The 11,901-nt window shown below is 47.7% G+C and overlaps 2 protein-coding genes across 2 annotated transcripts in view; one reads left to right on the top strand and one right to left on the bottom strand.

The window, feature by feature from the left end:
- Nucleotides 1-11,901, top strand: part of LOC126988427 (melanoma-associated antigen C1-like) — a 104,417-nt gene that overhangs the window by 16,609 nt on the left and 75,907 nt on the right. The window lies entirely within an intron of this gene.
- Nucleotides 1-11,901, bottom strand: part of LOC126988426 (lymphocyte-specific helicase-like) — a 38,368-nt gene that overhangs the window by 2,212 nt on the left and 24,255 nt on the right. The window contains exons 13-19 of the mRNA XM_050846503.1: nt 11,677-11,901; nt 10,010-10,168; nt 8,725-8,912; nt 6,197-6,320; nt 4,704-4,861; nt 1,920-2,088; nt 514-796 (exon numbers count right to left, since the gene is read on the bottom strand). The exon at nt 11,677-11,901 is cut by the window's right edge and continues 4 nt beyond it. Coding sequence (XP_050702460.1) covers nt 514-796; nt 1,920-2,088; nt 4,704-4,861; nt 6,197-6,320; nt 8,725-8,912; nt 10,010-10,168; nt 11,677-11,901 — 1,306 coding nt within the window. The remainder of the gene's footprint in view (nt 1-513; nt 797-1,919; nt 2,089-4,703; nt 4,862-6,196; nt 6,321-8,724; nt 8,913-10,009; nt 10,169-11,676) is intronic.

Below are 11,901 nucleotides of genomic sequence, written 5' to 3'. Positions count from 1 at the left end.
AAGGGGAAGGAAAATGAATAAATGGGGAAATATGAGAAAATAAAAATGGATTAGGTTAAGTGGTGTTAGTGATTGTGTGTGTGTGTGTGTGTGTGTGTCTCTCTCTCTCCATTCTTTCCTTTCCTTTCCTTTCCTTTCCCTTCCCTTCCCTTCCCTTCCTTTCTCTCTCTCTCTCTCTCTCCTCTCTCTCACACACCCTTCTCTTCCCTTCCCTTCTCTTTCCTTTCCTTCCCACCTCTTCCCATCCCATCTCTTCCCTTCCATTCCTTTCTCTCTCTCTCTCTCTCTCTCTCTCTCTCTCTCTCTCTCTCTCTCTCTCTCTCTCTCTCTCTCTCTCTCTCTCTCTCTCACACCCTTCCCTTCCCTTCTCTTCTCTTCTCTTCTCTTCCCTTACCTTCCCATCTCTTCCCTTCCCCTCCATTCCTTTCTCTCTTCTCTCTCTCTCTCACACCCTTCCCTCTCTTCCCCTCTCACATTTCCCCTCCTTCCCTATCTCCCCTTCCCCCCACTCACCATGTCCCTTGCTGGCCCTGTGCTCCCTCTCGTGGTCCCTCTCCTTCAGCAGCGCCAGGAGTTCCCCTTCATTCATCACCTGCTGGAAGGTTCGCTCGCCCTGGTTGGCCGCCCGGAACTTCCCGCTCTGGATAATCAGTTTTTCGAGCTTCCTTTTCATGGCGGCGCGCTCCACTATCCGCTCGTCGATGCTGGAGGCGGTGATGAGGCGAAGGACGAGGACTGGGTTTGTCTGGCCGATCCTGTGGCACCGATCCTGGGCCTGGAGGTCACACTGCGGGTTCTGTGGGAAGGGAAAGGTCAAAGGTTACATAGAGGTGCAAGATGAGAACCGGGTTTGTTTGGCTGATCTTGTGGCACCAATCCTGAGCCTGGAGGTCACACTGCGGGTTCTGTGGAAAGGTCAAAGGTTCCCAAGGCCACAGAGAAGATTAACTGGATTTGGGTCACACTGCAGGTTCAGTAGGAGGGAAAAGGTCAAAGGTTACATAGAGGTGCAAGATGAGGTTTGTTTAGAAGAAAGGTCCATACTTTTAAACGTGTCAGGCTTTGATTGTGACTATTTCCCAAGGCCACAGAGAAGATTAACTGGATTTAGGTCACACTGCAGGTTCAGTAAGAAGGGAAAGGTCAAAGGTCAATATTCTTAAACTTATAGGGCCCCTATTACGACTATTAGTTATTACTTATATATAGTGAAATGATTATAAAAAAATGTGAATTTATTCAATTTTTTGCCCTTTCGAGTCAGTTTTTGAGCTTGGTCACTAAGTAATAAAATACAGCCCTTTCATTTTGCCGTTGATTGATACCAAAAACTTTTCTGTAGCCCCATAAATAAGGGAGTTATGGCAATTTGCACCAAAGCAGTTGATTTTCCAAAATTCGCGGCTTAACCCCTTCACTAGAGCCGGGCCAAAACAGCGCCCTGTGCCGTATCTGGGATCGCCCCGTGCGCCAAATTTCAAATGTCGCTATTGAATATAACAAGTTTTCAGCCATAAACTCAACACAATCATCATGTATTATATATGAAAACATGCAGAATTAAATGGTACACATAAAGAAACATAAATTAATCGATAATTTTGAGATGTAACCATAAATACAGAAATAAAATACCTCGTATATTGGCTAAAGTGAGCCAGGACACAGTATGCACGTCCTTGGATATGATACGGGGCACGCAAGGACACAGTATACACGTCCTTGCATTGAAGAGCTTAATGACAAGGCTGGGGCAAGTGTCCGTTCCATAGTATAGGGTTCACCGACCCATCTAGTCAGCCCGTTATCCCCCCAACCCAACACCCACTCACCCACTCACCCATCCAGTCAGCCAACTTCTTATTACTATCAAACCTCACCCATTCCTGCTTCACCCGCTCACCCATCCTGGAACTCACCCAATCTGAGTCGTAGATGATCACAGTGTCGGCGGTTGCGAGGTTTAATCCGAGTCCTCCGGCGCGGGTGCTCAGAAGGAAGAGAAAGTCATCCGAGCCGGCCTGGTTGAAATCCCGGATGTCACTTTGCCGCTCCTCCAGTTTCCGTTTGCCGTCCAGCCTCCGGTACCTGGATGAACGGATGAAATAGGTGAAGGTGAGGTCGATATAAGCGGACAGTATTTTTATCTAAGGTAATTATTCTACTGTAGATACGAGTGGTTGGCTAATGAAGGACTGAAAAGACATATATAAAAAAGAAGAAAGAAAGATCGAAAGAACTGCACCTGGAATGATGTGGGAGAAAGAATCAGGAATAAGGAAAGGAAAATGAAAAACGAGAATGGAAAGAAAAAAATGAGAATAAGCAGAAAATAAAGAGTGATTTGCAAGTGGAGAAGAAACATAAGGGGAAAAGATGCATGTGGAACAGACAGAAAGAAACATAGAGAGATAAATAAAGAAAGGAAATGAGAAAATAGAACGGATGAAGAAAAGGAGAAAAAGAATTATCCGAGGACCCGAGCGACATGACGGGAACAAACACACAAACAAGTGAATAAATAAATAAGGAAATGAAGAATATAAATTAAGAAAACAGAGGAAGAAAAGACACTTAAAAGAAAATAAAGAGATAAATAACTGCATTGAAGGATATAAAAGGAGTCTTCAAAAATTAATAAATGAATAAAATCAAAAAATATGAAAACTGGGAAATAAAGAAAAAATAAAGAAAAAATGAAAATGAAAGAAAACCTCAATCACCCATATCTTTTCTGTTTCCCTTCCCCCATAACACCCATTCCCTTCCTTCCCCATGCAATATCACCCATGCACACCCATTCCCCCAGCACCACAAAACCCCCATCCCCCATAACACCCATTCCCTTCCTTCCCCATGCAATACCACCCATTCACACCCATTCCCCCAGCACCACAAAACCCCCATCACCCATAACACCCATTCCCTTCCTTCCCCATGCAATACCACCCATTCACACCCATTCCCCCAGCACACAAAACCCCCATCACCCATAACACCCATTCCCTTCCTTCCCCATGCAATACCAGCCATACACACCCATTCCCCATATCTTTTCTGTTTCCCTTCCCCCATAACACCCATTCCCTTCCTTCCCCATGCAATACCACCCATACACACCCATTCCCCCAGCACCACAAAACCCCCATCACCCATAACACCCATTCCCTTCCTTCCCCATGCAATATCACCCATGCACACCCATTCCCCCACCACTACAAAACACCCTTCCCCATAACACCCATTCCCTTCCTTCCCCATGCAATATCACCCATGCACACCCATTCCCCCACCACACAAAACCCCCATCACCCATAACACCCATTCCCTTCCTTCCCCATGCAATACCACCCATTCACACCCATTCCCCCAGCACCACAAAACCCCCATCCCCCATAACACCCATTCCCTTCCTTCCCCATGCAATACCACCCATACACACCCATTCCCCCACCACTACAAAACACCCATCACCCATAACACCCATTCCCTTCCTTCCCCTTGCAATACCACCCATACACACCCATTCCCCCAGCACCACAAAACCCCCATCACCCATAACACGCATTCACTTCCTTCCCCTTGCATTAACACCGATACACACCCTTTCCCCCAGCACTACAAAACCCCCATCCCCCATAACACCCATTCCCTTCCTTCCCCATGCAATATCACCCATTCACACCCATTCCCCCAGCACTACAAAACACCCATCACCCATAACACCCACTCCCTTCCTTCCCCATGCAATACCAGCCATGCACACCCATTCCCCCAGCACCACAAAACACCCATCACCCATAACACCCATTCCCTTCCTTCCCCATGCAATACCACCCATACACACCCATTCCCCCACCACTACAAAACACCCATCACCCATAACACCCATTCCCTTCCTTCCCCATGCAATACCACCCATACACACCCATTCCCCCAGCACCATAAAAACCCCCATCACCCATATCTTTTCTGTTTCCCATCCCCATAACACCCATTCCTTCCTTCCCCATGCAATTCCAGCCATGCACAGCCATTCCCCCAGCACCACAAAACCCCCATCACCCATATCTTTTCTGTTTCCCTTCCCCCATAACACCCATTCCCTTCCTTCCCCATGCAATACCAGCCATGCACACCCATTCCCCCAGCACCACAAAACCCCCATCACCCATACCTCCTCTATTTCCCTTCCTTCCCCATGCAATACCACCCACTCACACCCATTCCCCCGGCACTACAAAACCTCCATCACCCATATCCCTTCTATTTCCCTTCCCCCATAACACCCATTCCCTTCCTTCCCCATGCAATACCACCCATACACACCCATTCCCCCAGCACACAAAACCTCCATCACCCATATCTTTTCTGTTTCCCTTCCCCCATAACACCCATTCCCTTCCTTCCCCATGCAATACCACCCATACACACCCATCACCCATACCTCCTCTATTTCCCTTCCCCCATAACACCCATTCCCTTCCTTCCCCATGCAATACCACCCATACACACCCATCACCCATACCTCCTCTATTTCCCTTCCCCCATAACACCCATTCCCTTCCTTCCCCATGCAATACCACCCATACACACCCATTCCCCCAGCACACAAAACACCCATCACCCATATCTTTTCTATTTCCCTTCCCCCATACCACCCCTTCCTCCCCCCCTCCCCCTCCCCCTTCCCCCGTCCCTACCTGTACTGGGGTCGCAAGGTGAGGTAGTCTTCCAGGATGTCCATAAGGGAGGTCATCTGGGTGAAGAGAAGCACTCGATGCCCCCGGCAGAAGAGCTCACCCAACAACTGGTCCAGGACTTGTAGCTTGCCGCAGCTCTCCACCAGACCCTCATCCACCTGGAAAAATAGATAGATAGATAGATAGACAGATAGGAATACAGATGGATATATATAAATAGAAAGATAGATAGATAGAAAGATATATAGATGGAAAGACATAGATATATATAGATAGAAAGATACATAGATAGAAAGATATATAGATGAAGACATAGATATATATAGATTGATATAGATAGATAGGAACATGCATGGTATATATAGATAGAAAGATACATAGATACAGAGATATATAGATGGAAAGACATAGATATATATAGATAGATAGGAACATGCATGGTATATATAGATAGAAAGATACATAGATACAAAGATATATAGATGGAAAGACATAGATATATATAGATTGATATAGATAGATAGGAACATGCATGGTATATATAGATAGAAAGATACATAGATACAAAGATATATAGATGGAAAGACATAGATATATATAGATTGATATAGATAGATAGGAACATGGATGGTATATATAGAGATACATAGATACAAAGATATATAGATGGAAAGACATAGATATAGATAATTGATATAGATAGATAGGAATACAGATAGATACATATAGATGGAAAGTCATAGATATAAATAGATTGACCTCCGCTGCTGTCTATTGGGTCACACCACCTCCAGGTCGTCCACTCCACCAAACTACTCGGCATCACTGTGGACAACCAACTCAACAGGAAGCTCCATGTCTCCGCCACCATCCGAGCCGCCTCCTACAAGCTGTACAGTATTTACACATCGTTCATACTGCCAAAGCTCATGTATGCCTCCCCGGCGTGCTCATCGTCCCTTACCCTCACCCAGCAGCTTGAGAGGGTTCAAAAGAGGGCATTCAGGGTCATTTTAAGCCCTGATCACCATGCCCACGACAATGCCCTGGCCACCCTGAGTCTCCCGAGGCTCTCTGTAAATTCGTCATCTCCCTGCTTCGCCACCCTCGCCACCCCCACCTGCTCCACCAGTCACCACAACAAACTCACCCCCTTCAGAGCGCCACGAACTGACCGTTACAAATGAAGCGCAGTACCAGCAATAGTGCGGATTATAAACAATGCCCAGTGATAGTCAAACCCAAAGGGCCATGGTGGAGATTAGCACCTTGCCGCTACCCTCTCAGTGCCCCCTCAACACCTCCATCCCTTCCCCTTTTGTCTCTATTTGTAGCTCTCCTAAACCAACTCCCCCCCCTCTAGTGTAGCCTATTTAGTATTATAGTTTATTGTATTTTTAATTTGTATATTTTCACCCTAACGGCTGCCATACATTAATATACTTGTTATTATTATTATTATTATTATTACACACACACACACACACACTCACCCGAAAGGTTTCATTAGGGTTGAGAGGGTATTCGATGAGGTAGGGGTGGTTGACTATGCGCCGGAGCTGCATCATCTTGTTCTGTAGCCTGACCCTCACCTGGGAAGACTTGGCCACCATCTGACTGTGAGGGAACGGGAGGGAAGGGTGGACGGTCAGTGGCGATGGTGGTGGTGAGGTTGGGCACACACACAGAGACAGAGGAAGAGAGAGAGAGATGGTTACTGGTGGTGGTGGTGGTCAGGTTAGGTTAGGCGCACACACACACACACACACAGAGACAGACAGACAAGGTTGGTGGTGTAGGTGATGATGGTTAGGTTAGGTTAGGCACACAGACAGTAACACACACACACACACAGGGACACACAGGGACACACAGACATACATAGAGATAGAGACTTACACACACACACACACACACACACACACACAGTCATACAAACACACACTTCTCTCTTCTATAAATACACACACACACACACACACACACACACAAAATGAAAAGTAGGGGTGGAGTGGGTGATGGGCTGATTAAGTAGCTGGAGGACTTCCTAACTAACAGGGAAATGAGGACAATAATCAGGGACAGGGTTTCTAACTGGTGCCCAGTGATGAGTGGGGTCCCACAAGGTTCAGTGCTGGCGCCAATAATGTTTGCTGTTTGTATAATTGATATGGTGGAGGGAGTGACCAGCTATGTGAGTTTGTCTGCAGATGATGCAAAGCTGTTGAGACGAGTCAATGATGTGAAGGACTGTGAGGCATTGCAGAGGGACCTGGACAAAGTATGGGAGTGGAGTGGTACATGGCAGAAACCTTGGGAAATGTAGAAAAATAGAGTTTGGAAGGAGTGGAAGAAGATGTGAATATGATTACAAGATGGGAAGTGAGATAATATGCAGAGGAATGGAAGAAAAAGATTTGGGAGTGACTGTCTCAGAGAACATGTCACCGGACAAACACATCAACAGGACAAACTATGAATTTGCTGAGGAACATAATGACGGCATTTGTGTATTTGGACGAGGAGATGATGAAGAAAATAACAGTTACAATGATAAGGCCAAGGCTGGAGTATGCAGCAGTGGTCTGGTCTCCTCACGAAAAGAAGAACATAAGGAAGCTGGAAAGAGTGCAGAGAGTGGCAACTAAGATGGTACCGGAACTTAGGGATCAGACTTACGAGGAGAGACTCAATAGCATGGGGCTCACAACCCTGGAGAGAAGAAGAGAGAGAGGAGACCTGATAGCGGTGTACAGGGTGGCGAGCGGGGTGGAGAATCTGGACAGAGAGGACCTGTGTGTGTGTGTGTGTGTGTGTGTGTGGAGCGAGAGAGAAACGAGAGGACATGGAAGGAAGTTGAGGGTGACCACGTGTAGGCGAGATGTGAAAAAGTTTACCTTCCCAAACAGAAGCTGTGGAATGGACTGGAGGAGGAGGTGGTTTGTGCAAGGAACATTCATGATTTTAACGCCTTGGCTGCGGATTTCCTACAAGAAGACATCACCAAATTACAGGAATGGAACAAAAAGTGGCTGTTACAATTCAATGAAGGAAAATGTAAAGTCATGTACCTTGGGAGGGGATATCCAGCACACCAATACAACATGGGAAACACTCAATACCCACCACAGAGGCAGAGAAAGACCTGGGACTATATGTTACCAGGCTACCAGTGAAGGGATATCCAGCACACCAATACCACATGGGAAACACTCCACTATCCACCACAGAGGCAGAGAAAGACCTGGGAGTGTATGTTACCAGGCTACCAGTGAAGGGATATCCAGCACACCAATACTACATGGGAAACACTCCACTATCCACCACAGAGGCAGAGAAAGACCTGGGAGTGTATGTTACCAGGCTACCAGTGAAGGGATATCCAGCACACCAATACCACATGGGAACACTCAATACCCACCACAGAGGCAGAGAAAGACCTGGGAGTGTATGTTACCAGGCTACCAGTGAAGGGATATCCAGCACACCAATACCACATGGGAAACACTCCACTATCCACCACAGAGGCAGAGAAAGACCTGGGAGTGTATGTTACCAGGCTACCAGTGAAGGGATATCCAGCACACCAATACCACATGGGAAACACTCAATACCCACCACAGAGGCAGAGAAAGACCTGGGAGTGTATGTTACCAGGCTACCAGTGAAGGGATATCCAGCACACCAATACCACATGGGAAACACTCAATACCCACCACAGAGGCAGAGAAAGACCTGGGAGTGTATGTTACCAGGCTACCAGTGAAGGGATATCCAGCACACCAATACCACATGGGAAACACTCAATACCCACCACAGAGGCAGAGAAAGACCTGGGAGTGTATGTTACCAGGCTACCAGTGAAGGCCAAATCCGTGCCAATTGCAGCGGACGGGTTAAGGAACTAGGTAAATACACACACACACACACACAGGGAAGACCTAGTTTCACAACTAGGTAAACACACACACACACACACACACACACACACACACACACACACACACACACACACACTGACCTTGCTCTCCTATCGTCACTCTTCATGCTGGCCTGGAAGAAGGTCCTCAGCCTGTCCACCTCCTCCTCCTCATCCCCAGACTGCTGATCATCCGTGAGGTAGAGGGAGAGGTGGCCCGGAGCCCTCTTTGCTTTCCTCTTGGGCCGCCCTTTCTCATCATACTCAACTTGGTCCTCCTCCTCCTTCCTCTGCAGTGGGGGGAAGGGGTGAGGAAGGGGAGGGAGGGACGAACGAAGGGAGGAAGGGAAGATGGGAAGGCAGGAAGGAAGGGGATGAAGAAGGGTTTGAGGGAAGGATGAACGAAGGGAGGAAGAAGGGATGGAAGGAAGGAAGGAAGGAAAGAAGAGGATACTGAAGAAGGGTTTAGGATAAGGAAGGGAGGAAGGGAGAATTGTTAGCTAAAGAAGGGAGGGAAGGAAGGGAAGGGAAGGGAAGGGAGGAAGAATTGTTTGCTAAAGAAGGGAGGGAGGGAAGGAAGGAAGGAAGGAAAGAAGGAGGGAAGGGAAGAAAGGAAGGGAGGAAAGGAAGGAAGGAAGGAAGGAAGGGAGAATTGTTAGCTAAAGAAGGGAAGGAAGGAAGGAAGGAAGGAAGGGAGAGATAGATAGATAGATATAAAGATAGAGAGAGAAACAAAGAGAGAGAGGAAGAAGAGGAAGATTAGAACAGAGAGAGAGAGAGAGAGAGAGAGAGAGAGAGAGAGAGAGAGAGAGAGAGAGAGAAGGGGAAGAGACATGACTAGACCCAACAATAGATCAATACAGAAGGTCAGAGGTCAAACACAGAGGTCAGAGGTCAAGAGGAGAGAAAATACAGCAAAAAAAAAAAAATGATTAGTGAAAATGGGGAAAAAAATGTGATAAGATTTGTGAGGAAATTATCTATTGAAATGCAGCAGAGGTCAAAGGTCATGTGAGTGAGGTCATACTGTGTTGTTTTGGGGGGTTGAGAAGTTTTTCTTTTTTCTATTCTTAATTTCTGAACCATTCTCTCTCTCTCTCTCTCTCTCTCTCTCTCTCTCTCTCGCGCTCTCTCTCTCTCTCTCTCTCTCTCTCTCTCTCTCTCTCTCTCTCTCTCTCTCTCTCTCTCTCTCTCTCTCTCTCTCTCTCTCTCTCTCTCTCTCTCTCTCTCTCTCTCTCTCTCTCTCTTCCTTCCCTCCCTCACTCCTCCTTCCCTTCCTCTCTCTCCCTGTCTCCCTCCTTCCTTCCCTACCCCTCCCTTTCCTCCCAAGCCCCACCCCCCCACCCCCAACACACACACACACACACACACACACACCCTCACTGACCTTCATGGCATCGAAAAGCTCCACGTTATGTGTGAGTGTTGCCTCGTAGAGCTTAACCTGCAGGCTGGTCATGGGGGTGTAGACCAAAAGCTCCCTCTTTGGCGGGATGCCCAGATCAACATCCTTCTTCACGCGGCGCAGGAAGAACGGACTCAGGATCTGCCGAGGGAAAGGATCTGTGAGTGGAAGGGAAGGAGGGGATGGATGGATGGATGAATGGGAGGAAGGGAGGGAGGGAGGGAGGGATGGAATGGAAGGAAGGAAGGAAAGAGAGGGGAAGGAAGGAAGGAAGGAAGAAGGGAAGGAAGGAAGGGAGGGAAGGAAGAAAGAGATGGAAGGAAGGAAGGAAGGAAGGAAAAAAGGAAGAAGACTTTGAGGTAAGGAAGGGAGACTTGTTGACTAAAGGAGGGGAAGGAAGGAAGGAAGGAAGGAAGGAAGGAAGGAAGGAAGGAAGGCTTTGAGGTAAGGAAGGGAGACTGGTTGACTAAAGGAGGGGAAGGAAGGAAGGAAGGAAGGAAGGAAGGAAGGAAGGAAGGAAGGAAGGCTTTGAGGTAAGGAAGGGAGACTTGTTGACTAAAGAAGGGAGGGGAAGGAAGGAAGGAAGGAAGAAGGCTTTGAGGTAAGGAAGGGAGACTTGTTGACTAAAGGAGGGGAAGGAAGGAAGGAAGGAAGGAAGGAAGGAAGAAGGCTTTGAGGTAAGGAAGGGAGACTTGTTGACTAAAGGAGGGGAAGGAAGGAAGGAAGGAAGAAGGCTTTGAGGTAAGGAAGGGAGACTTGTTGACTAAAGAAGGAAGGAAGGAAAGAAGGAAGAAGGGAAGGAAGGGAGGGAAGGAAGAAAGAGATGGAAGGAAGGAAGGAAGGAAGGAAGAGGGGAAGGAAGGAAGGAAGGAAGGAAAAAAGGAAGAAGGCTTTGAGGTTAAGGAAGGGAGACTTGTTGACGAAAGAAGGAAGGAAGGAAGGAAGGAAGGAAGAGTGAGATAGATAGATAAACAGACAGAGGAAGAGGAAAGGGATAGGATAAAGAAAGGAAGAAAGAAAGAAAAGAAGGAAGGAAGGTAGGGAAAGAGAAGAAAGGGGAAGGGACAGGAATAACGAGAGAGAGAGAGAGAGAGAGAGAGAGAGAGAGAGAGAGAGAGAATAACACATAGCAGAGCACTTTTGGCCTCAGAATCTCTCTCTCTCTCTCTCTCTCTCTCTCTCTCTCTCTCTCTCTCTCTCTCTCTCTCTCTCTCTCTCTTTCCTTTCCTCTCCTTTTCTCTTCCTTTTCCTTCCTTCTCTTCCCTTTCCTTCCCTTCTTCTCCTTTCCTTTCCCTTCCCTTCCCTTCTGTTTCCCTTCCCTTTCCCTCCCTCTCCTTCCCTTTCCCTTCTTCTCCTTTTCTTCCCTTACCTTCCTACCCTCCTCCTCTCCATCCCTTCCCTTCCCTCTGCTTCCCTTCCTTTCCTTTCCTCTCCATTCCCTTCCCTTACCTTCCTACCCTCCTCCTCTCCATCCCTTCCCTTCCCTCTGCTTCCCTTCCTTTCCTTTCCTCTCCATTCCCTTCCCTTACCTTCCTACCCTCCTCCTATCCATCCCTTCCCTTCCCTTCCCTTTCCTCTCCATTCCCTTACCTTCCTACTCTCCCTCTCTTCCCATCCCTTCCCTCCCCTCCCTCCCTCCCTGCACTAACCTTCATCAGCGTGGAGATAACCTGGTTCTCCCTCTCCTCCTGAATGATCCTCTCGTTGCTGCCTTCCTCCAGCATCTCCGTCACGTCAAACCAAGACTCAAAGACATCCAGCGAATCGAAAATATCCGGCATCAGGAAGTTCAGCAGCGCCCAGAGCTCCGCCAGGCTGTTCTGAAGGGGTGTCCCGGTCAGAAGGAGGCGGTTGGTGTCCGTGAAGGAGTTGAG

Source organism: Eriocheir sinensis, chromosome 69 (assembly GCF_024679095.1).
Source record: "Eriocheir sinensis breed Jianghai 21 chromosome 69, ASM2467909v1, whole genome shotgun sequence".
Taxonomy (NCBI): domain Eukaryota; kingdom Metazoa; phylum Arthropoda; class Malacostraca; order Decapoda; family Varunidae; genus Eriocheir; species Eriocheir sinensis.
Note: the sequence above shows the minus strand (reverse complement) of the source record. Positions and strands in the feature narration are given on the sequence as shown.